Consider the following 26,414-nt stretch of genomic DNA (forward strand, 5'->3'; position numbering starts at 1 on the left):
ATTCCTTCAATTTCTTGAGAAGGTAATATTTTATTTTTGTACTTTCAGAATATGTTTATTGGGGGGAAAAGATGGAAGAGTTATTTTGAGAAGAAAAACTTGATAACAAAACATTAAATTAGACTAGAATGCCTGTCCCTCATTAATTTCCTAGCTCCTAGCACTTTCCTGCTCTTTATGGATTCTAGGATCCAGAATCTCTAGTTTACTTTGTAAAGCTAACATTTCTAATACAATGTTTAATAGTAGTGGTGATAATGGTCATCCTTGTTTCACCCTTGATCTTATTTGGAATGCTTCTAGCTTATCTCCATTACATGTGATGTTTGCTAGTAGATACTATTTATCATGCTAAAAATAATTCCATTTATTCCTATGCTTTGTTTTTAATAGGAATGTGTGCTATCTTTTGTCAAAAGTTTTTCCAGCATCTATTGAGATCTTGTGATTTCTGTTAGTTTTGTTATTGATATGGCCAATTATGCTAATTGTTTTCCTAATATTAAATTAGCCCTGTATTCCTGGTATAAATCATACCTGGTCATAGTGTATCATCCTAGTGATAACTTGCTCTAATTACTTTGCTAATATTTTATTTAAAATATTTTTGTCAGTATTCATTAGGAAAATTGGTCTAAAATTTTTTTGCTCTTTTACAAAAAATTTAAAATGTCTTAATTTTTAAAAATCATTCCATCAAAATTAAATTATGTCCATACTTTCTGTTTAAGTATTAGGTATCAGCACCATATTGGTGTCACAGAATTCCTTCTTCATCTGATTTTTCAGATACTTTATATAGAATTTGAATTAACTAAATGTTTAAGTAATTCACTTGTAAAATCCATCTGACCCTGGAGATTTTTTTCTTAGGGAGTTCATTGATGGCTTATTCAATTTCTTTTTTCTGGGCAATTTGTGTTTTTGAAAATATTCATTTTACTTAGTCTGATTTATTGATGTAAGTTGGGCAAAATAGCTTCAAATTATTTATTCCTCAATAGTGGTAAATTCATCCTTTTCATTTTTGATACTGTTAATTTGGTTTTCATACTATTTTATTTTTCATAAAAACAACTCAGTTTTATTAGTTTAATAGTTTTCTTTCAGTTTTATTTCTCTGATTTTCAGAACTTCTAATTTGGTATTTAATTGGAGATAGTTAATTTGTCCTTTATCTAGCTTTTTTAGTTGCATGCCCAGTTCATTGATATCTTTTTTATTCATAACTGCTTTGCCCACATGTTTTGGTATGTTTCACAATTATCTTTGTCTTATATGAAATTATTATTTCTATGCTTTGTTATTTGATCCACTCATTCTTGAAAATTTACACTTTTTAGTTTGTCTTTCCATGACCATTTATTACACATGATTTTTATTTCATCAATATCTGAAAAGGATGCATTTAATATTTCTGTCTTTCTGCATTTTACTCTGAGGTTTTTAATGCCCTAATACATGGTCAATTTTTTGTGTAGGTGCCATGTACTGCAGAGAAAAAGATCTATTCCATTTTATTCCCATTCACTTTTCCCCAGAGGTCTGTCATATCCAGCTTTTCTAAAATTCTATTCACCTCCTTAACTTCCTTCTTGTTTATTTTGTGATTAGATTTATCTAATTCTGAGGTAGGGAGGTTGAGGTTCCCCACCAGTATAGTTTTGCTGTCTATGTCTTCTTGTAACACATTTAACATCTGTAAGAATTTGGATGCTATACTGCTTGGTGTATTATGTTTAATATTGATATTACTTCATTGTCTGTGCTAGAAGATTTAGTTTCCTTATCCCTTTTAATGAGATTTATTTTTGCTTTTGCTTTATCTGAGATCAGGATGGCTACCTCTGCTTTTTCACTTTAGTTGAAGCATAATATATTATACTCTAGACTTTTACCCCTACTCCATGTGTATCTCTGCTTCAAATGTGTTTTCTTCAAATACTGATTCTTAACCCACTCTGCTACCTGTTTTCATTTTATGGGAGAATTCATCCCATAACTCTTTTTTACCTTCCATTTCCTTTTTCCTTTCAATCTGATTCACCTCACTAGTGTTTTGCTTTTGATCACCATCTCTCTTCTTTAAGACCTTCTTCCTTTTCTTTCCCCATAGCCCTTCTTTCCTTCTCCCTCCCATATCCTCTTTGAACCAAATCTGATAAGTGATGTTCAATCAGTTCTCACCCTCTCCCTTCTTTCCCTTTACTGTAATAGGTCCTTTGCATCTCTTCATGTGGATGTAATTTACTATATTTTGCCTCCTCTCTTCTCCCATCCCAGGACAATTGCTTTTTTAAAAATGTCTTAATTTTAAAAAATCATTCCATCAAAATTAAATTATGCCCATACCTTCTAAGTATACTCTCTCTGAGATAACAGTTAATAATATCATCCTCCCATATAAGGATGTAACCAATTTAATGTCCTTGAATACTATTCTTTTTCTTTTCCCTTCTCTTCCTTTTTATGCGTCTCTTAAGTCTCACATTTGAAGATTGAATTTTCTGTTTATCTCTGGTGTTTTCATCAGGAGAATTTGAAAGTCATCTATACAGTTAAATGTCTATCTTTCCCCTAAAAGACTATGCTCAATTTTTCTGGGTAGTTGATTCTTGAGGTTGTACTCCAAGCTCCTTTGCCCTCCAGAATATCATATTCTAGGCCCTTTGATCCTTTAATGTTGATGCTTTCAAGTTCTACATAATCCTGACTGTGCCTCCTTGGTATTTGAATTGTTTCTTTCTGACTGCCTGCAGCACTTTCTCCTTGATCTGATAATTTTGAAATTTGGCTACAATATTCCTTGGTGTTTTCTTTTGGGGATCCCTTTCAGGAGGGGATCAGTGGATTCTTTCAGTGACTATTTTTAGCCTCTGGTTCCAGGATATCTGGATAGTTTTTCTCCATGATTTCTTGAAAAATATTCTCTAAGCTCTTTTTTAATCATAACAGCTCATTTTCTCTCCTGGAGATGAATGTTGAAACTTGGTTTTTTCATGTAACCAGGGGGAAAACTAAAGTAAAATTTGCATTAAGAAAAGATCAGTTTTTAAAATTTTATTTATTTAAGGCAATGGGGTTAAATTGACTTGCCAAGGTCAAACAATTATTAAGTGTTTGAGATCACATTTGAACTCAGGTCCTCCCGACACATGGACTGGTGCTCTATCCACTACACCATCTAGCTGCCCCCAGTTGTTTTCCCAATGAATATTTTTAAATATTCTTATGAAAAAATAAATTTTTGATTTTGCTTGACTCATTCTTAATGCCTCATAGACTCATTAGTTTCCACTTACTCAAGTCTGTTTTTCAAGTAATTACGTTAATTGTGCCATTTCTTATTTTAGCTTTTAGGAAAGCTATATGATAACCAGGAGAACTCACAGAAGCTAAAAGAGGGATCATTAAAGTTCATTTTGGGGGCAGGATATAACTGATGATTCATCAGAAGACTGAAAAGGAAGTAGTCAGACAAGAGGATAACCAATAAAAGAGTGTCACAGAAACTAATGGAGCTTTCTCAAGGGGAAATAAGATGGTTAACAGTATCAGATACTTGCAGAGAAGTCTAGAAAGATAAAGATTAAGAAAAGACCAATGGATCTGTCAATTAAGAAATCATGTTAAATTTGGAGAGATAATTTTAGTTGAGTGGGGAATGGATGCCAGATCACAAAGGGGATGTAAAATGTGTGAGAGAGGAGAGGAAGTGGGAGCAAATTAGAGAGCTTCCTCCCCTTCTCTCCCCCCCCTTCCCCCAGTTGGTTGTGAAATAGGAAGAGTGATTTCTTGAGTGATTAGCTAGGGTCAGATGAAAAACTTTTTGTGAACAGGTTAGTCTTAAACATATTTATATGCAGTAGTGAAAGAACCAGCAAATAGGGGAAAAACTGAGAAAGTCATTTAAACCAATTATAATCTGGTTCTAACTTACCTTTCCAGGTTTATATAGTATTCCTTGGTACTCTGCTGCCCTTTTTATTGTTCTTTGTAGTTGCTGCTCCATTTCTTATCTTTGTACCTTTCTATACTCTTTTCTTTTCATCTCTATGCTCAATAATCCCAAGTTTCCTTCAAAGTTGGACACCTCCTTATATGAGTCCTTTTTCACTCTCTCACCTACCCCAAGTTATCTGGTATTATTGTATTTATTTTGTATATACTTACATGTACATACATACATACATACGTTCCATCTCCTCTAGTAGAGAAGCAGATTGTATACTTCTTGGTTGTAGATAAAATAAGAAAAGAGAGAATATATAACTTTGATTATATGAAATTGAAAAACTTCTGCACAAATAAAATAATGCACCTGGAAAGAAAGTATTTGAATAGGAAAAAAGAAATCTTTGTATCACATTTCTTTTTTTTTTCACATTTCTTTAATAAGGATTTAATATCCAAGATATATAAACCATTAACATATGTGTGTGACCAAAAGCCACTCCCAGTAGATAACTGGTCAAAAGATATAAACAGACAATCCAAAAAGAATTGTAAATGAAAGAATGCTACAAATCACGAATGATTAGGATATTTTGGTTTGCATTTTTCTGCCCTACACTCTGTAAATTGGCAAAACTGACTGATGGGAAGATTTCTTGTTGCAAGAGTTGTAGAAAGACGGGTACACCAGTGCCCTCCTCTGAACACTCTAGTTTATCAGTGGGTCTACTGATTTCCATTTTGGAAAGCTTGTTTGAACTTAATGCAAATTAAGTGACTAAAAGATTCATATTCTTTGATCTTGATATGATTACTACACGTGTACCATTGCCCAAGGGTACCATTAATAAGAAGTAAGTTCTCACATGTATCAATCAATCATTTGTTTTCAGTCCTTTCAGTTTTGCCTTGACTCTTGATAAAGAGACTGGAGTATTGAGCCATTTCTTTTTCCAGCTCATTTTGCAGGTGAGGAAGCTGAGGCAGAAGTGGTTAAATGACTTGACCATGGTCACACATCTAGTAAGTGTCTGAAGTTAGATTTGAACTCCATGTTTTCCTGACTCCAGGCTAGGGTGGATCCCTTGGAGGGGAAGGAGATCAAGAGGTACTGGGTTAAATTTCAGTGATGTAAGCCTGAGACCCTCTAGTCCTTGAACTTGGCATTAGCGGGGCAGTGCAAAGTAATGACTGATGAGAACTATGATGGTCACCATGAGCAGAACAAAATCTGATCATTGGAATGATTTTTTGACTATCATTTTTATAATAGACCCAAGAAGTAATTATTCAGCCTTTGCTGCAAGACTCCCAGCGATGGGAATCTTTGGATATATATTAGAGCTACAAAAAAAAAGATTTCAATTTGCCTTTTCAAACCTTCTTTCCACTGTTGTACTTTTGCTTTCAATGGCAGCAGCCAGTTGGCTCAGTTCTTATAGAGTTGAGCCTAGAGTCAAGTCTCGGACATTTAAATCAGCTGTTAAATGAGGCATCCCACTAGCACCTCTTGCACAGGATTGTTTGTGTGGATCTTTCAGCCTTTCAGATGCTGAAAAACAGCTCTCTATCTCATTTCCTTCTTCATTTTTTCTCCACATCAGCTTCTTTCCAGGCTAAGTGGATTCATTTTTAAGAAATCTTTATATAATAGTAATTTGATGTTTATCAATATCCATCTTAAAATGTGGTGCTCCAAACTAAGCACAATATCCAGTTGTGATCTCACTAAAGTATTCCTGTTCACTGTGCCTCTCAATGTAGCTCAAGACTGCATACATTTTTTGGTTACCATTGCAATACTCTGAAATTTCTAGAATATTGTCAGAGAAGTGTCTATCTAGCTATGTCTTCATCTTGTAGTTGAAAAGTTTATTTTTTTGAATTAAGCTATAACAATTTATGGTTTTCCATTTGAAATTTCATTTGAATAGATGCTGCCTAAAGTTGGAGGCAAATTTCTTGGATCTTTCTGGATCATTTGATAGATGTGATATAGAAGATATTGTTGGTTGTGTGATAACTCTATTATACAAAATGTTGACTGTCCCAGCATTGCGTGTCCTCTATACTATCAAGTCATTAGTAAAAATATTAAACATCATAACACAAATCAGAGATCTCTGGGGCACTTCCCTGGAGAACCCCTCTTCCAAATTGACCTTGAATTATTTTATTTTTTTATTTTTTACAAGGCATTGGGTTAAATGACTTGCCCAAGGCCACACAGCTAGGTAATTATTAAGTGTTTGATACTGGATTTGAACTCAGGTACTCTTGACTCCAGGGCCGGTGCTCTATCCACTGTGCAACCTAGCCGCCCCAACATTGAATTATTAAATGACTACCTTTAGTATATGTCTAGTCTGAAATCCATCTTTTTTCACAAGCAGTAGTCTGAGGGACTTTATCAATTTTTAATTAAAATTGAATGTATTTTTTCATATATTAGTTTTAATCCTTAAATGATATGCATTAAAGAAAATTATTTTTATGTCTGTATCTCTTTAGAAGATAAATATAACCATTTAAAAAATAACTTACTTAAAAAAAGGCTAGCACTACTAAGATGGCAAAACTTATCAAAATAGTTGGTTCTGTTATTGACAGCATCAACTTTAGTTCAGGTCCTTGTCAACTGCCACCTGGCCTATTGAAACTGGTCTAATTTGTTTTGCTTTCAGTTTTTCTCCTTTCCAGTTCAGCTTCTATGGCTGACAAAAAGATACTCCTAAAGCACAAGTGACAATGCCACTGTCTTATTCAGTAAATGTCAGTGGTTATCTATTAAATCCTAGTGACTTGCCCAGGTTAAGTTAGGTGGCACAATGATAAAACACTAACCCTGGAGACAGGAGAACCTGAGTTCAAATCCTCTTACTAGTTGTGTGACCTTGGGCAAGTCACTTAACCCCGATTGTCTCACATCTAGGGCTATCCCCAGTCGTCCTGATTCATTTCTGCCAATGGACCCAGATGGCTCTAGAGGAAAAAATGAGGCTGTGACTTAGCACAGCGCTGCCCCACACACACACTGAAATTGAATTCATGTGAATGTCATGGCATTACTTCCCAGATGTCATGGTCGTCTTCTAGAGTGAAGGATAAACATCATTAAATCATGAAATTCACATTATCTCCATTTGGCAATTAAAGCCCTTCACAACCTGGCTACATACCATTCCTTTATAGTCTGCCAAATTCATGCTAGCCTTCTTACTGTTACTCATGTGACATTCTTTCTCCCTTCTCTATGTCTTTGCTGATCAAGACTGGGTCGTGTGTCCCCCCCCCCCCCCCCCCCGGAAGATACTCATTCCATATCTTCCTTCAAAACTTAACTCAAATATTTCCCACATGAGATCTTTTCAGATTTTCTTTCCTTCCTAAGCTGCTAGTATTTTATGTATACTTTATGTGTTCATGTTCCTCTATAGAATGAGAGTTTCTTGAAGGCTATTTTAGTAGTAATACATTTCCAGCACAAGTTCTGTCATACACAGACACACATAAAACACACATGCCACTTAATAAATTCTAATGTTTCATTTCTCTTGGTTAATTAAACTTTCATTTATTTTACTCATGTCATTATGCTAATTTAAAAAAATTATTTCATCTTAGCATTGCTTTGTGTCCTAAACACTTGAATTTTAGAGCTAGAAGGAGCTTTAGAATTGTTTTTTTCTTGCCATTGATTTTAGAGGTGAGAAAACCAAGGCCCATACTTGTAAGTAGCAAGGGTAGATGAGGAATTTGGCAGTAATAGGAAGATAGCCCAAGTGTGTGATTCTTCCAATGTGACAGGGAAAGGAAATATTTCATGGACAGGGTCATGATAGAATAAAAAGATAAAAAGAAGGAATAAATTTAGTTTAAATATATAAAATTTTTCCTTTGAAGGTATAAGCTATTTAGGCATAGTTTATTAATAACAGTAGCTGATATTTTATAATGTTTTCAGATTTGTAAGATGATTGTTTCCATGCTATACATTGATCTAAATTGAATGTGTTGAGAGAGAAATCATATCCTTCACGAAAAAAATAAAATGAGAGATAGCAAAATTATATAAGATAACAGGTTTTTTATTAAACATTTTTTAAACTAATTATATTACCTCTTTCAGTCTGTTTTCTTATTTCAGCAATGAATGATTGAATTAGGTGATTCCCAAAGGTTTCTTTTAGACCTACTAGTCTCCTTGACTTTATTTTTTTTTTTAAATTTTTTTCTCCTTGACTTTAATATAATACCTGTGGTACTTAAGTTACAGGGCTTTTGTGAAGCCCAAGTGATATAATGTATGTAAAGCATCTTATGATTTTAAAACACTATAAAATACAAGCTGCTACTATTAACTATGCTTCATCATCTTATCTTGTACCTTCAAAGAAAAAGACATTTATAGATGTAAATTTTCAAAAAAGCTGTGAAATTCTAGATAAGAGAATTAGTGAAAAGCTAGTTCTAACTCTTTATAGCTGGGACAGATCATCTAATCCATTCATTTACCAACTTTGTCAATTAGCTTATATTGCAATGCATTTGGTACCTCTTCTTTCTTTTTACTCTCATTACCATCACCCTATTAAAGCTCCTACCTTGAACTGTTAAAGCATTCTTGTTCACTCTTTTCAGTACTGCCTAACGTACAGGCCTGAACATGTTACTCCTCAGGAAAAAGGATGTTTACTGAATTCCCATTGCTTGTGTAGTTATTTGAACTTAAAGTGCAAGTCACTTAACTTGTAGTCTGTTTCCCAGAGTTGTAAGGATATAATGAGAAAATAATTGTAAAATGCTTAGCATCGTGTTTGGCACATAGTAAAGGCTATGATGCCTTTTTGCCCTAGATCCTGTGTGATCCTTGCCCTAGTATTCAAGGCTACTCTTATTTCACTCTACTTCTTTTCCCAAGTCAGAATAAAAACCATCCAATGATCTTATTTTGTCCTTTGTTGCTTTGCTTCACTCAGATTATTCTTCCTCTATCATTCCTCAGATACTGAAAGGGCTCACTGACCTAATCACTCTCTTCAGCATTGTAGATTGCAACCTTTGCATACTTGTTCTGTCTACACTGTGTGACTTTTTTCAAGACTTCCCATAAATTGGCCTCAAGATTTCCAACTCATGCTTGCAGATTTAATTTTATTTCTTTTGATATTAAGAATTACATATGATTATATAGATCATCTGTCATTATCTCTTTCTCTTACCACCTGACCCCCAATCTTAATTTTTTGTTCATAGTTTTCTTTGGCAATTGAGTCTGTTAAATTTCTACATGAAATCAATATTTGTGTTGTTATTAAATCAATATTGTGTGTTGTTATTATTTTCTCAATCTGTCTGCATTTCCTCAATCTGCATTTATTAAGTACCTACTATGAGGTGTAGTTTCTGGGGTTTCAGAGAAAGACCAAAGGACAGTACCTGATCTCTCAGGGAGGTCACAGTATAACAGAAGAGCCATAATATATCAACTATGCCCAAATAAGAGATATACAGGATGCACTAGCAGTAGGGGATGGAAGGGAGAAATCAGGAAAGTCTTCTGGGATTTTATCTGCAACTTAAAGGAAGACAGGTCATCCAGGAGGCAGACATGAGGAGGGAGAGCATTTCAGCCATGGAAAATAGTCAGTATATATGCTGGAATTTGATAATGCATTGTCATATGTGAAGAACAGCAGGGATATTTCTATCCATTTCCCATTTTCTGACATGAAAACTTCTCTGGAAGAAAAATTTTCATGATGAAGAGTTGTAAGATTTCTGTGTAGTCCAAAAATCTTTGACTTTCATGCCTTACATCAGAACCATTTCTCACTTGGGCTTACCTTTGAATTGAAGTCCCTAAGAATCCAAAGTATATGTTGATTTAATTTTGAAAATCATGTTGAATTTATAGAAATACTTCACCTCATCTTTTGCAACAGATAATATGTAAGGTGCAATTGTTTTTGTGGTTTCATTACTTATTTTTTTTTACGTTTTTTTGCAAGGCTAATGGGGTTAAGTGGCTTGCCCAAGGCCACACAGCTAGGTAATTATTACGTGTCTGAGACTGGATTTGAACCTAGGTACTCCTGACTCCAGGGCTGGTGCTTTATCCACTACGCCACCTAGCTGCCCCGGTTTCATTACTTATTGATTGCTACCTAACAGATCCTGAAGACAACTGAATTTGGTGTTAAGATCCTTAAATTTCATGAGGAAAATTTAATTTTGCTGCTAATTGTTTTTGAAATATTTTTTCCATTACCATATTTAGGGATCAATAACTTTGTAAACCATTTATTAATGGTGAAATACATGCCAGTAAACCTTGGTGAATCAAATGCCAGTAAGCAGGACAGTTCTTGCCCATTAGTAAGGTTATCTTCTAGTTGGGGAAAGATACTAGGTAAAGGGTATTTGGAAAAGTGAATCATCTAGCATGGTTTGTTGGTGGTGATTGGAAAGTGAAATGGAGGCTTGGTTTTAGGACGAGGAAAGAAATAAAAACTCAGCTATCAAGGCCCAGGGAGAGTGGTTACAATAGGCTTCAAGTGATAAGTCTTTTATATGAGAAATGAGAATCATTGTTTGTGGATTTTGTTTCCTCTATTAAATGATCATAATTTTTTCCACTTGTAGAATTAATTTTGCTTCATACATATGAAATGATTTTATACTTTACCAGTTTTGTCTTTTTAAAAAGTATTTTAAAAACATTTTATCACAATCTTTATGAACGTGTTGTTACCTTGGCAGTGGGGTTCTATTGAATTATTCCATACTTGAATTATGCGTGAGATGTTCTTGTTGTCTTGTCATGGTATTAAAAGCTTAATTCATCATTCAGATGACAAATAACAGTTTCTTCTTCCATTCCCTCAGTGCTCATTTCTCCCTCCATAAGTTAGCTATTTCCTTTTAAAATTTATAAAACTCAGTAACAGTATTTCCCCACCCTCTATGAAATCAGAGATAGAAGGAATTTGAGTGACTGAAGAGAATTTGAGATTGAGAGAAGTTAAGTGAATTGTACAGGATCACATAGATAGGGCCCAAAGCAGTATTTGAACTAATATCTTCCTAATTTCCAAGTCTAGAACTCTATCTACCTAACCTACCAAATAACGTTTTCAGAGCTCTTCATTCACAAATGCAGAGTGGTGTGGAAGAGCAAATTGTAAACTCTTTGGGGATGGAGGCTTTAAAGGATCTCACTCAGCCTAGTTTTAATGATGAAGAGGAGGAGGAGGGAGGGAGAAATGAAGTGGCAGGGCAAAAAGAGAGACCCTGTATTTAAATCCAAACTTTACCATTTATTGGATCACCCTGGCCATTTAACCCTTCTCAAGTAGTTCCTCACCTGTAAAATAGGTATGATAATTCCCGAAATATTTTCTTTACAGGCTCATTGGAAAATCATAAAACATATGTTATTGTGAGCTACTATTTTTACCATTGTTATATCTCAGAGTCATGGGCAAGGCTACTGGACTTATGGTAAGGAGAATTTTGCAATATGAACAGCTTTGACATATGGCTCCTTTGCTAAGTGTGTGAACTGGTAGAAAAGTTCTTCAGGAGGAGAAAAATGACAAATGTTGGAAGGGGATATAGGGAAATTGAGACATTTATTCACACTGTTGGAGGAGTTGTGAAATGCCTGCCCTTTGACTTAGCAATGCCACTACTAGGTCTATACTGCAGAAGAGATGAAATATGGAAAGAAAAGAATCTATGTGTATATATAAATATATATGTATATGTGTATGTACATATATAGGGATATTTATAGCAGCTCTTTTCTGGTGACGGGGACCTGGAGATTGAGGGAAGAATGGCCAGCAATTGTGGAATTGTGGAACAAATTGTATTATATGATTGAGATGAAATGCTATAGGTGGGAAATGATGAATAGAATGCTCTTGGTTGTGACAGAAATATTGTAGGATGATCAGCTGTGAATGTCTACCTTTTCTCTGCAATGGTATGATAATGAATATTATCCATTCCCAAAGACAGTGCTGCTGATGTCTGAGTACAGGTTGAAGCAATATTATTTTTTATTTTATTTTTCTTGAGGCTTCTTTTGGGGGGGTTGTTTACTTTTACAACATGGCTATTGTGGTAATGTTTTTCATGACTATACATTCTTATATTAAATAATTTACCTTCTCATTGAGGGAGATTGGGGTGGAGGAAGGGAGAGAATTTTTGAACTCAAGGTTTTGAAAGTGAATGGTAAAGCTTGTTTTTGAAAAAAATAAAATAAATTTTTTTTAAAAAAGTTCTTCTGGGTCTAAATCTGCCACTATGACATATAATGGTTAGGTGACTATGGATAAGTCACTCAAAACTGAAACTCAGGGAAGTTGTCACCTAACATAAGCTTGTTGTGAATAAAGTATTCTGTATACTTTAAAGCACTGTAGTAGATTGAGTTTTTTATATGGCATTCATATAGTAATTTTAGGTTTATGAAACATTTTACAAATACCTGCTTTTATAAGGTTGATGAGGTACTGCCTATTATTTTGTCTTTCTGCTTTAAGCCTTAACTCACATCTAGCCAAAGTAATTTTCCTAAAGTGAAGGTCCGAACATGTTGTGTCCCACATCTCCCCTATTTTATTAACTGGTAGCCAGCTATTGTCTCTAGATTCAAACATAAACTGCTCTGTCTGGAATTTAAAGCTTTTTTTTTTTATAATCTGATCTTACATTTGTTTTACATAATACATGTTATTCCCCTCTAACACTTTTTAGTCTGCTTACTATTCCTCAGCAAGCATTTATTAAGTGCCTAATGTATATCTTTCATCTTCATGCTTTTATACTAGCAGTCCCTCGTGGCTAAAATACTCTCCCTTCTTGGAAACTTTGGCTTTCTTCAAGGCAGGAGATCTCCCTTCTTCCTCCAGCTATCTCCTCTGTAAAGTTACCTTGTATATACTTTGTATCTTGTATCTTACCTGATCTGAGATTTCTCCCCCCCCCCCCAAACAAAATTTTTTAAGCATATTTTCATCTTTCAGATACTGTTAAATTCAGTCTCTGGTGGAATCAATTTCTTCTTGGAATTTCTCTATGTATACTTTGTCTGATCCAGCTTATCTTTCTTACTTCTGTTTATCTTTAGTATAATTTCTACTAGATATAGCCCCCTGAATACTGTAATGTTAAAGTTCAGTTGTGGTGGCTCTACTCTTCCATATAATGAAAAGCTTATAAATTCTTTCTAGATCTCCATTTTATCTTTTGTTCTACTATTTTTTTCCTTCCACTGCATTTTTGTTGCGAGGTTATACTGTTAAAAAACTTAGTACTATTATACAAGTTTTTTTCTTGATGATTTCTAGACTCTTTTGATCTTAATTAGGTTGCTGAATGAATTTTTAAGGAATCAACTTAGAAATTCCAATGCAATATATAATCAAGTTCCTGGCTGCTCATGGTAGGCTGCTCATGGAAAATCATTCAAAATATTTTTCCTTATTCATGTTCATGCTATAAACCAAAGTTTTATTCAGATAATCAAGAAAACTAATCCCCCCTTTTTTTGCTTGCTTTTTTTAGGATGGATTGGATGCTTTGGTATATGATCTGGATTTTCCTGCACTAAGAAAAAACAAAAATATTGACAACTTTTTAAGCAAATGTAAGTAAGCATCTATAACCAAATAGTACTTATTTAAAACCTTATCCATTGGGGGCAGCTAGGTGGCATAGTGGATAAAGCACCAACCCTGGAGTCAGGAGTACCTGGGTTCAAATCCAGTCTCAGACCCTTAATAATTACCTAGCTGTGTGGTCTTGGGCAAGCCACTTAACCCCATTTGCCTTGCAAAAACCTAAAAAAAAAAAGATTATGAGCATAAAAAGATAGCATATAATGGCTAAAATGGAGTTTCAAAAGTTAGAAACTGTTTATCTTATTCCTCTTTCATATGATTCTATGCTTGTTTTCTATAACAGTTAATTATGTCTGAAAGATACTTGAAAAGATTCCTTTTCTAGAGGGCTGTAGTGTAGTGTTTGATGTCAGGTGGTACTGTTTTTTGATATGAATGAAAAAGTGTCAAAAAATTGCATGAAATTCTTTTTAAGTGGAAAACTGATCATCTCTAAAATTCTAATGAGACATAAACATGGATTTGATATTTACTTAACAGGGTTTTTTTGGTGGGGGGAGTAGAATTATATTTTGTTCTGAGATATAAATGCCATTTTTAGAGTTTTGTACCTTAGTGTCTTAGAACTATTGAGACAGCAAAGGACCATCAGTTAGTAGAGCTCTCTACTTGGAGTCAAGAAGCAGGAGTGAAAATCTCTGATATTTACTAGCTGTGGAAGCCTCAGCAATTTCTTTTGACTTCAGATTTCTCCTCTGTAAAAGGAGATTATTAAAATTGCAAGATTATTATAAGGAAGGATCAATCTATTATCATTATTGGTTTACTTTCAATTTGTATTTAAGATGTTATCTTTGATCTACAAAGCCCTATGTAATTTTATATATCTGTTGTATAAATAAATATTCATTAAATTGGGGCGGCTAGGTGGCGTAGTGGATAAAGCATCGGCTTGGAGTCAGGAGTACCTGGGTTCAAATCCGGTCTCAGACACTTAATAATTACCTAGCTGTGTGGCCTTGGGCAAGCCACTTAACCCCATTTGCCTTGCCAAAAACCTAAAAATGTATATATACATACATACATACATATATGTATGTATGTATGTATGTATGTATTCATTAAATTAAATGAAGTTTGTTGAATGAAATTATGATAATTTCATTTTTAAATTAGAGGAATATCAAAACTACTCAGAAGAACATTGTTCATGTTTTATTAAAGGCTAATTCTGCTCTTTGTTTTAGACTCCATTCCTTCTTACTTACTCCTTGGATCCTCCTCTCAGAATTACTCTCCATAGTGTTTCTCACCATGTTTGTTGCAAATAATCAGAAAGATCTACATTCTTAATATTTGCTAAGCTCTGTACTTTGTCCTGGGAATAAAGAATTAAAAATGAAACAGTCTTTGTCCTCACAAAACTAACATTCTATCAGGAGAGACAGCATATAAGGGGCAATCTTCTGTTCTATCCTCAAACTTCCTTTGCCACCCACTGGTCCCATCTCAGTAGAGGATCACAACTCATATGACATACAATGTATGATGTCTATTTTCTAAGTCAAGTAAGCTCCCTTTCTCTTTGTTCTGTAGTTCAAAAATCCTGTATGGCCAATACATTTTTTGTTCTAGCTCTTCTCCTCTTTGACAGAGAAGTAACTCTTCTCCTTTTTAAGGCTAGCTCTCCTCTATTTGTCCTTTATTCCATCCCTGGAAACTTGTCTTTTTGACTCTAATAGTGCAATAGTCTCCTAGTTTTCTTTCTGTCATTCATTCTTCTTTTCAGTCTGTTCTCTCCAAAGCAACTAGATATCCTTTCTCAGTCAAAATCTGACCATGCCACTCCTCTGTTCACGAATTAATCTCAGCTTAGTGTTTAAAACCCTCCCTTTTGAGCACATTCTCCTTTTTTTTTCACTTTTTTCACATTATTCCCCTTCATTCACTTTTTTTTTTAAAGGATTTTGCAAGGCAAATGGGGTTAAGTGGCTTGCTCAAGGCCACACAGGTAGATAATTATTAAGTGTCTGAGACCGGATTTGAACCCAGGTACTTCTGACTCCAGGGCAGGTGATCCATCCACTGCGCCACCTAGCCTCCCCCTAGCCGCCCCCTTCATTTGCTCTTTAACCCAGCCAGGTTCCTTGCTTTTATGAAGGCTCTTCTGTGTGTTTGGAATTTACTTACTCCTTACCACGACTACTTAACATCTTAACATTCTTTAAGGCTCACTTCAGATACTACCTCCTATATGAAGACTTTTGTGATTCCCTCAAGTTCTATCACTTGTTAGATAATCGTATCTTTGTTTCTTTACATTTTTCATCCCTCTATAGAATGCATGGTCCTTATCATCAGGTCCTTAAGAGTCTTCATTCAAAAATCCAGGATGGCCTTACCCTGGGAAGTGGAGGTCAGACCAGGCAGTAACCTAAAAGCACATTAGGGAGCATCAGGGAAACTCAAGAAGACAACTTAGTATAAAAAAATTATTGTAAATCTAGAAACCCCTCCAAAGAAGAGACTCAAATGAAAAGATAGATTTTCTACAATGACAACATAAATACCTAGAAGAAGAGAAGACATCAAAAATAAAATAAAAACTCTAGAGCAAAGAATTTAGAGGATTAGTTTAGAAGAGATTTACCCCAGTAGTGGATTCCTTGACAACTAGGATAAACCAAACAAAGAACAACAGGAACAAACTTCCTGTATTATGGGGAAATTAAAAGATTTGGGATGGAAGAATTTTAAAAGAAAAGAATTATAATTTAAGATGGTACCCATTAGTTGGGGAATGGCTGAACACATTGTATGAATAGAATATAATATTATGCTGGAAGAAATGGTAAAAAAAGATATTTTAGAGAGTCATAAGTAGTAAGGACAAGTCATTATCTTATGAAGTGAGCAGAATTAGAAAAACAGTTTGCATAAGAATAAATAACATTGTAAAGGAAATAATTTTGAAAGACTTAAGGACTTTAATCCAAAAGATCCTGTAATTAGACATGTTACCCACCTCCTGAATGAGAGATAATGGTCTCAGTGCAGAAAGCTTTTTTTTTTTTTGGACATGGCCACTGAGTCTATTTTTTAGCTCAATTATGCCTCTTTGTTACAGGGATATGGGTAGTAGGCTGTACTTTATTTTGTTATTTGTTTGTTTTTATCCTCCTTGATGGTGAAGGAAAGGGGGTAGGAATGGTAATGTAAAGAAAAAAAAGAGGACTATTCCAAAAAAAAAAATTTTAATGTACAGAAGAGAAGTTATAAAGGACAAGCAGAACAATTTTGAAAGTAATGTGTGCATATATTATTATATATGGCATGAAATGAATATTCATTAATTCTTTTTTGTGTTTTTCTGTTACTTGGAGTTAGGAATTTCTGAGTTCAAATCCACCTCAACTCTGTCAAGTCACTTACTCTCTTCAGTTTTCCTCACCTACAAAATGGAAAAATAGTATCCACCTAACTGGGTGAATTTAAGAATCAAATACTATAACATTTATAAAGCCCTTTGCATACCTTAAAGCACTATTTCATATATAAGTTCAGAATAAAAATAGTTTTTATAAAGTTAAATAAAATCCTCTTAGAGGGTCTAGTAGAAGAACTTTTACACACACACACACACACACACACACACATTTAAAATGAACAGTACAATGAACAGTTTGAAAATGCAATAGGAAATTTAAGAAGTGAATTACTCAGAGGAGTATGAAGTTATTTCAGGCAAGGTCATAGGAGACAGGTACTTAAATTTACTTACTCCTTTCACTCCAGTCTAGTTTCCATCCCTAAAACTCCACTGAACTTAATACAAAGGCTACTAGTGTTTTTTTCTTGTCAACTTCAGTGATGTTTTTTTTAATTTGTCCTTGTCCTCAACTTAATATTTAACATTGACAATTCATTCCTTGAAACTTACTGTTCCTTTGGTTACTATAACATTGTACTTTCCTGGCTTTTCTTTTCTATCTTTGATCTGTCTTTATTGTCTTCTTCTGGTAAAGGATGATCTCTTTAAGTGGGTTTGTCTTTAGCTAGGCTTTCTGCATTCTCTTTCTTTAGAACTGTGTCTAAAATTATGACTTTTCTGAGGTTAGCTCTCAAATCCTGATTCCTAACTCTAGTTCTGTATTTCCAGTTATCTCCTGGACACCCGCCCCATATATTTAATAGCATTAAAATTGGATGTTTTAGGCTTTCTTTATCTGTTTGTACCCTTTCATCCAGCTTTCCTTCCAAAATAAGCCCTACTTTTTCACCTAAATAGTTTTTATATAAACAAAAAAATTGTTCAATTTAATAAAATCAGTACTATCACTATTTTTTCAAAACTCTTAATATTTATTAGTTAAAGATGACAAACATTTCCTAGGTACCATATATTTGCAAATCACTCTTCTAGGTGATTGTGAAACAAGGAATCAAGAAATTGCAGTTTGGGGGCAGCTAGGTGGTGCAGTGGATAGAGAATGGCCCTGGAGTCAGGAGGACCTGAGTCCAAATTCAGCCTCAGACACTTGATAATTACCTAGCTATTTGACCTTGGGCAAGTCACTTAATCCCATTGCCTTAAATTTAAAAAAATAAATTTAAAGAAATTGCAATTTACTGAAATTGGGAGTTGAGGGAAAGGAGAATAATCTATACACCAGTTAAGGATAGAGTATGAAGTTATGGGTGAAAAGAAGAGAACAAACAATATACTCTAGAGATATTTGAGAAGAAAGAAAAGGGTCAGGTCAAGTAAGGGAGGGTCAGGTAAAACATGAGTCTTTTTTTGTTCTCTTACCATCTTTCTTGATTGTTCTTGTCTGGGTTCTAACTTCTCTGTTTGCTACTAGTGAAGCTAAAGAAATGGCAAACCACAAACTATCTTTGCCACGAAAACCCCATAGACAGGTTTCACAGGATCGCAGAGTCAGACACAACTGAACAATAGATCATATAAGGTAGTAAGGATAGCCCAATGCAACTTTTTTTTTTTTGGTTGATTTTCAGTTAATTTTTTTTTTAAGAATTCTCCCTCAGGGGCAGCTAGGTGGCATAGTGGGGTAGCTAGGTGGCATAGTGGATAAAGCACAGGCCTTGGAGTCAGGAGTACCTGGGTTCAAATCCGGTCTCAGACACTTAATAATTACCTAGCTGTGTGGCCTTGGGCAAGCCACTTAACCCCATTTGCCTTGCAAAAACCTAAAAAAAAAAAATTCTCCCTCAGTTACATGCAAAAGCAATTTGTAACTCCAAATTCACTCCCTTCCCACCCACTACCCCCCATTCTGAGAAGGCAAGCAATTCAGTATAGGTTTATATATATGCAGTCATGCAAAATATTTGTATAATAGTCTCGTGAAAGAAAACCTTCAAGAAAAAAAAAAAGTATGAATAGAGATTGAAGCATCAATTCTTTCTCTGGGGATGGATAGCATCCTTCATCTTAAATCCTTCAGCGTTGTCAATGACAACATTTTTAATAAAATTAATAATCCTATTTTATTATATATGGACTTTGCTGTTGAGAGGATATCTGACACAAGTCCATTACCAAATTTTTGATAGTGACTTAGTTAAGATCTTTAAAATTATGAGGTGATTAGGAAGAACATATTTTGATTGCATTTAATTATGCAAATAGGACTTGATGGAGTGGGAAAGACAAGGGAAGAAGAAATAAAAATAGTACTACTTTGTTTTTTTCCTTTCCCCCTTAAAGCCAATATAGGGTCCAATCTCACTATCAGAATGTTCTCGTTCTCTCTCTCTCTCTCTCTCTCTCTCTCTCTCTCTCTCTCCAAAAGGAAAAACAAAGGGGGATGCTCCTGTTCTTTTCAAGGCAACTAAGGTCTTTTGCTTACTCTTCTTTGTTACAAGGAGAAGATGAAATGTAGTTGTAATCACCAGAATAGACTTGTAATTTCACTGGTGTAAAAGACTTACAAGGAAAAAATTCCCTCTACAATGTGAATGAGTAATAGTCTTATTTATAGTCTTAAAGAGTTTCTTGCAGCCTATTGATGGACCTAGAGTCAGAAAGATTCTTCCTGAGTTCAAAACTGGCCTCATACATTTACTTACTAGCTTATGTGAACTTGGGCAGGTAACTTAACCACTTTGCCTCAGTTCTTTACCTGTAAAATAAGTTGGAGAAGGAAATGGCAAACCATTCCAGTATCTTGGCCATGTAAACCCCAAATGGCGTCACAAATAATAGGGCGTAACTGAAAAATGCCTGAATTGAACTTGTTTGTGTATATTCCTATGTTTGTTTGTTTGTTTTTAAAAAAAAGGAAATTTTTCTAAGTAAAACAGGCATAGTACCCCATGCAATTTTTATTAGAATCTGTGACTTAAGTTTAATAGTTGTTCTCTGTATTTTGTACAACTCTGAAATATGAAGGTTTCCATGTAATTTCATGCCAGTGTTGACCCATGTGGATTAAAATAGCCTTATTTTAACCCATGACCAAATTTGGAATTAGAATATCTATCCACTGGGAATTTGTAAATTATTGTAGTTTATAGCATGACAGGTTTATATAAATAATTACAGTGATTCCCACTGCTGTTTTAAATTAAAATTGATTTTCAAATAGGGAAACAAAATGAAACAAATGCTGAGATGCCAGATTAGGTTAGTAGTTCTTTATACCTTTTTGTAGCATCTCATTTATTTGTACCATTTAAAAAGGGGGGGAAATGGTTTAAAATACTGGTCTGGAAGATAAGAATTTTATCCCATTGACTTAGAAGAGAGCATAATACTTCTTTGCATTATTGGCTTAAAGCATTTGGATTTTAATTTCTATTCATATATCATGGTAAATTAACCTTCCAACACCTGTTTATCTTCTGTTTTCATTACTTGTATTTTTGTGACTAAGATTTATTTCATTTATTTATTAGAAATGGATTAATTGCTTATGAACTGTATTATAATTTGTTTTATTGAAGTCATTTTGTATTTTTGTATTTTTTATTTTCTGAAAACTTGAATTTGGATTGGAATATGGAATAAATGAAATTTAAAATAATTTTTTAATACTTTATTTCCAACATTTTCTTTTTACACAGATAAAGACACAATAAATAAAATTAGAGATTTGCGCATGAAAGCTGAAGATTATGAAGTAGTGAAAGTCATTGGTAGAGGTGCATTTGGAGAAGTGCAATTGGTAGGTTACTTCAGTGAACTTAATGATGACATTATTTTGGTAAGAGTGCCTATATTGGTTCAAAAAATTTTAATTTGAGATTATTGGATTTAAGAAAAAACAAAACTGATTTTGAATGCCAAGTTCCTGAAAGAGTATGCAAATCCTAATGTAAACTTCAACCTGTGGTGTTTTGTTTTCTATAGAAACCTTTTAGGATCTAAGTATAGGGAAACAAGGAATTGAAACTTCAGGATTAGAATCTTCCTATTAGTAAAAATTGAGTATCCAATAGGGTTCTAGATAAGTAGCAGGATGCAGAGTGAAAAATAGCATACTCTAATTTTCTTCTTCCTTCCTTCTGTTTACCTAACCTTGTAACGCATCTCATGTGTCCCATCCAATCTTCATTTCCCTAAATTGGATCTAGGTTGCCTGGTATTCTTAGTGGTTTGCTAGCTTATTTACTTTCACAGTTGTCTTCAAAGTAACAGAAAATGGTCAGTTTATTATATGATATTTAGTGTGCCTTCTGGGTCTTTTGTAATTGAATTTATTTTGTAGATTTCTTTGAACACACATTTACAATAGATTTCTTTAATTACTAAAGATCTAATACAAGATAGATCAAGCAGTTTTTTAAAGCTTACTAAAGCCACTGTGCTAAGTTCTGGGGTTAAAATTAAAGATAGGATTCTAAAGATTAAAGAGAATGTATAAAGGAAATCTGAAAAATTGGGGATAATATAAAGTAATGCAAGTGAAATCCTTTATCCTAAAGGGGATAAATATTGTCATTTTTTTTCCAGTTTCTTTTTCTTCCCCTTATAGAAGAAGTAATTTTGAAAAATAGGGAATAAAGGTAGCTTTTACAGATTGGACCTTTTTGGGGACAATGCTAAAGATGGCAGCATACAGTAAGGAAACTTAATGGTCCCTAATGAGTATAATTTTTAGAAGAGTAAAAGTTTGGAAGTTAAGATATTAGTTGTACTTGATCCCCACTCCCCCCATTTCTTCTCCTTTTCTCCTTTATACTTCTTAATTTCTTTCTACTATCTATCTCTTTCTCCCAGAACTTCTTATGAAGCTCTGCCAAACATGTTAAGCACCTTTATTCCTGAGTTCATTACACTTTTTAATAACCTTTTCTTCTATCAAACTGAAATTTGTCTCTTTGTACCTTCTCCCCATGCTTCTGCTTCTTATCTTTTGATTAAAAGAAAGTAAATTTTTTTCCTCTTTTACATGATAGCCTTCCTCTTACTTGAATATTGTTTTCATATTCCTCCTATCTTCTCTTGTATAAGCTATAAAACCTTCAAACAAGTTTCATATGATATAGAAGAACTTTAAAATGCTGGATGGTTGATTCAAGGTCCTTAACATTCCTGCCCCTCCCCCCCCCCGCCCGCCCGCCCTGGACATTCTCCTCCTCAGCAATTTTCTTGTAAAGTGTGGTATCCAAAACTCAATGTTTTTAAATGTTGTCTGACCCAAAGTATAACTCTCTGGATATTAGGCCTTCCCTAAAACAACCTTTAAATCTGTTGTGTTGACTGAATGTGCAGTTCAAGATAACCTTTATCTCTTCTTCTTGCTTTCTAGCCATGCTTTTCATAATTTATACTTAATATAAGATTTTATAGTTATTTTTGCTGAATTTCATCTTATTAGATTCAACCAAATGTTCTAGCCTGTCAAGATCTTTTTGGATCCTGACCTTATCATCAGTTGTTGTTTATCTCTTCTAGTTCTGGGTCATTTGTGAATTGAGTAAAAAGATCTTGTATACCTTATTAAATAACAGGGTTACTAAGCACAGACACATGGAGTCTTCTTCTGGAATCTTCTTTCCAACCTAGCATCAAACAGTTAATGACTGTTCTATGAGTTCAGCTAGGAATTAGAATGGGAGTTCTAGTTAGAAGTATAAAAATAAATAACCTAAATTGGAAACTAGTCTTTCTGGTTCCTTTAATACAGAAATGGTGTTCGTCGCTAAAACAGATGATATTTTTCTTCCATATAATCTCATCGTAGAAACAAAATGATTAAGGGGTAGGCATCAAAATGGAATGAAGGAAAGAGAATATGAATATTGGTTTGTCAGTTTGATTACTTTTGACTTAAACTAATGCATAAAAACAAAAAGTAACATCCAAGCAGTAGTCAAACTAATGTAAACAAAATTATTTTATTAATATGAATAAAAATCTAATATAATTTGAGCTGCTTAAAATATCTTTGTCAAGTTGAAGTGTTCTTCAGTTCTTCTGAATTTATTATACAGTAAATTGGTGCACTTTATTGTGACTTCTTAATTTTAAGAAATATTTTATTGCCTAAGGTAATATTATTTATAACAAAACCTTTTGTTTTAAAGGTAAGGCATAAATCCACCAGGAAAGTGTATGCTATGAAGCTGCTGAGCAAATTTGAGATGATTAAGAGATCAGATTCTGCTTTCTTCTGGGAAGAACGGGATATTATGGCTTTTGCTAACAGCCCTTGGGTGGTTCAGGTATAGTTATACCATTGTTTCATTTTATTAGAGCATAAATGTCTTAATAGGAAGGAGGGAAGACTACAGAAGGAAGGAAGGAAGAACTTAAACACCTTCCATATTATAGCATCTTAATTGATTCTCAAAACAACCCTGGGAGGTAGTTGCAGTTATTATGCCTAATTTACAGTTAAGGAAACTGAAACAGCAGAGGGTAAATGACTTGTTCAGGGTCACACAACTACTGTGTGTCTATTGCTGAATTTGAACTCAGGTCTTCCTGATCCCAGGATTAGCCTCTATCCACTGAACTGCCCCTCATACCTGTACTAACAAATTATAGATGCTTGGTGGTGATTGGTGATGATGGTGATGATGATGATGATGTTTGTCCTTCATTCTTTTTTTTAAAATTTTATTTATTTAAAGCAGTGGGGTTAAGTGACTTGCCCAAGGTCACACAGCTAGGTAATTATTATTAAGTGCCTGAGGCTCAATTTGAAGGGTCCTCCTCACTCTAGGGTCTAGGGTCAGTGCTCTTATCCACTGAGCCACCTAGCTGCCCCTTGTCCTTCATTCTTGAAAAATATCATGACATTAGGGAAGTGATACCATGACAAGAAAGTGAATTGGATTTGAGCAAGAGGGTACTGTTAAATTAAGTCACCAGCCTCACTTTCTCCTCCAGAACTATCTAGATCTAGTGGCCATATATGAATCAGGATGACTGGAGATAGCCCTGGATGTGAATTTGCCCAAGGTCACATAGCTAGTAAGAGTGAAGTGTCTCATTCCAGATTTGAACTCAAGTCCTCCTGATACCAGGGCTATATCCACTATACCATCTAGCTGTAGTGGACGAGTTAGTCTTCCATCTTTGAAAGCAGTGGTCTTCCTTCTCAGTTTCAAATTCAGAAAACAATGTAAAACAAAAAAAAAAACCAAATCAAAACTTAAGCATTGGATTAACCATGGAAGTAAATGATGAACAGAGATCTTGTGACCTTGGACAAATCAGTTAGCATCTCTGAACCTTATTTTTCACATGTTCAGAATTGGACTTGGACTGTTTGGCCTCTGAAGTCTCTTCTAGTTTTAAATCCAGTATGCTTTATTTGATATAGATCTAGGGACAGACAATATTTAGGGTGTGATTATCTTAAGTAATCTTTTTATAATGAAAAAAATTATATTGCTAACCATTCTTCTTTATCCTCTTCTGATAAAATGACTATTCTGTATTTATGTCTTAAATAGCTCTATTATGCATTCCAAGATGATCGGTATCTCTACATGGTAATGGAATATATGCCAGGTGGGGATCTTGTTAATTTAATGAGCAACTATGATGTGCCTGAAAAGTGGGCCCGTTTCTATACTGCAGAAGTAGTTCTTGCTTTGGATGCAATCCATTCGATGGGCTTTATTCATAGGTAAGAATTAAAATCATTAAAAGAAATCTTTTCATTTTAATAAACCAAGAAAAAGCTAAAAATTATTTTAAGTTAACCTGGAATTGAGGTTTCTTTTCAGCTAATATAACCCAAGAAGATAAATCTTTTAAAATTTATAGGCTTATCTTGACTTTTTAAATAGGAATCAATATAAATCATTTTAGTTTCCATCATAATATGTTTAATGTAGAGGTCATTCAGGTGATTACCTGAAAATTACCTGTAATACTTACATAGCATTCCTTCTAACTTTTTAACTTTAAAACACATTATAGAATAGGAAGACATTGCCAGAAATGTTTTGTAGTATTTTAGTAATTAGCCTTTTTTCCCCTCCTAGAGATGTGAAGCCTGACAACATGCTGCTGGATAAATCTGGTCACTTGAAACTAGCTGATTTTGGTACTTGTATGAAGATGAATAAGGTTAGTATATTTTAATATAAACATGGTTTAACCAAATGAAGAAAATTACATTGTTAGAAAAATGTTACAGAAGTTACTAACCTTAATTGAGCTACAAGATTGACATGAAATATCTTTATTTGTTGAACTGGATTCCATGGTAGCAATGCTGTTTAAAGAATTTGCTCATGATTTATTTTTTCCTCTCTATTTAGGGTAAGAGTAGATTGCCAGATTTACTAAATCCTTCATAACAACTCTATAACATGTACTTATTGGTAACTGAAAATGGAATTAGTTTTAATATTACTTAATAGTTGTATCAGTATTGTGAATGGGCTCTAACAAATTCTATCAGTTTTTTTATAATTTTACATTTTATTGTGCCTTTGGATTTTTGAGTTACATTTTATTGTTTGTAGCTCTAAAAAAAGCAAGGATTCTACTCATACCCATTAAAATAGGACTTATATTTAAACTTCATTCAGAAAATTGTTACAGTGAAAAATTAACCTTTTTTTCAGAAAACAATAATATACTAATATTACACATTAGTTTATAAGGAGCAATACCTCCTTGGCAATTTTTACACTGAAGGTTTTATTACAGTTTTTAAAATTGATAAATGAGCAAGTTTTGTGCAAATGATGAAAAATTTATTAATTCAGTAAACCTTTATTAAGCTTTTATTTGAATAGTATATCTGGTTATGTGGTGTTGGTGGTGTTGGTGGTGTTGGTGGTGGTGGTGGTGGTGGTGGTGGTGGTGGTGGTGGTGGTGGTGGTGGTGGTGGTGGAGGTGGAGGTGGAGGTGGTGGTGGTGGTGGTGGTGGTGGAGGTGGAGGTGGAGGTGGAGAGTAAGGAATTAGTAGAGTCATTCTGACCCATGTGTTCTCATACTCTTTCAGTATGATGTTAAAGGGTGGTAAATTTAGTGCCAGAAAAATTGAAGGTAAAAGAAGAAGAAATTGAGGATGCAAAATAGTTTTTAAACAATACAAGAAGATCCAAATAATATATGGAAAAGGTATAAAGAGAAGTATTGGAACTGGGGAAAGAGTATTACTGGGTTGAATGACAGTACTGTTCAAAGTAGCAGAGAAAGCTTTTCATCTAGTTAGATGGTGTTTATTGTATGACAGGGTTTAAGAGAATGTGAGGTTTGGAGTTTAGTTGGAGGAATTCAGTTAGTTGTGGCATAGAGGAAATGCCAGGTTTGTAGAAATATGCAGAATAAGTTGACTTCAAGATTCTTGATATGAGAGAAACTTGACAGGTCGATACCTTTTTTCT

The 26,414-nt window shown here is 34.1% G+C and overlaps 1 protein-coding gene across 2 annotated transcripts in view; it reads left to right on the top strand.

Annotated features, from left to right (window-relative positions):
• The window catches only part of ROCK1 (Rho associated coiled-coil containing protein kinase 1), a 147,437-nt gene that overhangs the window by 47,493 nt on the left and 73,530 nt on the right, over nucleotides 1-26,414 (top strand). For both annotated transcript variants that reach the window (XM_074208704.1, XM_074208703.1), the window contains exons 2-6: nucleotides 13,534-13,615; nucleotides 20,679-20,779; nucleotides 23,145-23,282; nucleotides 24,522-24,697; nucleotides 25,059-25,143. In XM_074208704.1, the coding sequence (XP_074064805.1) occupies nucleotides 13,534-13,615; nucleotides 20,679-20,779; nucleotides 23,145-23,282; nucleotides 24,522-24,697; nucleotides 25,059-25,143 (582 nt within the window). The remainder of the gene's footprint in view (nucleotides 1-13,533; nucleotides 13,616-20,678; nucleotides 20,780-23,144; nucleotides 23,283-24,521; nucleotides 24,698-25,058; nucleotides 25,144-26,414) is intronic.

The sequence above is a fragment of the Macrotis lagotis genome, chromosome X (genome assembly GCF_037893015.1).
Source record: "Macrotis lagotis isolate mMagLag1 chromosome X, bilby.v1.9.chrom.fasta, whole genome shotgun sequence".
In the NCBI taxonomy this organism is placed as follows: domain Eukaryota; kingdom Metazoa; phylum Chordata; class Mammalia; order Peramelemorphia; family Peramelidae; genus Macrotis; species Macrotis lagotis.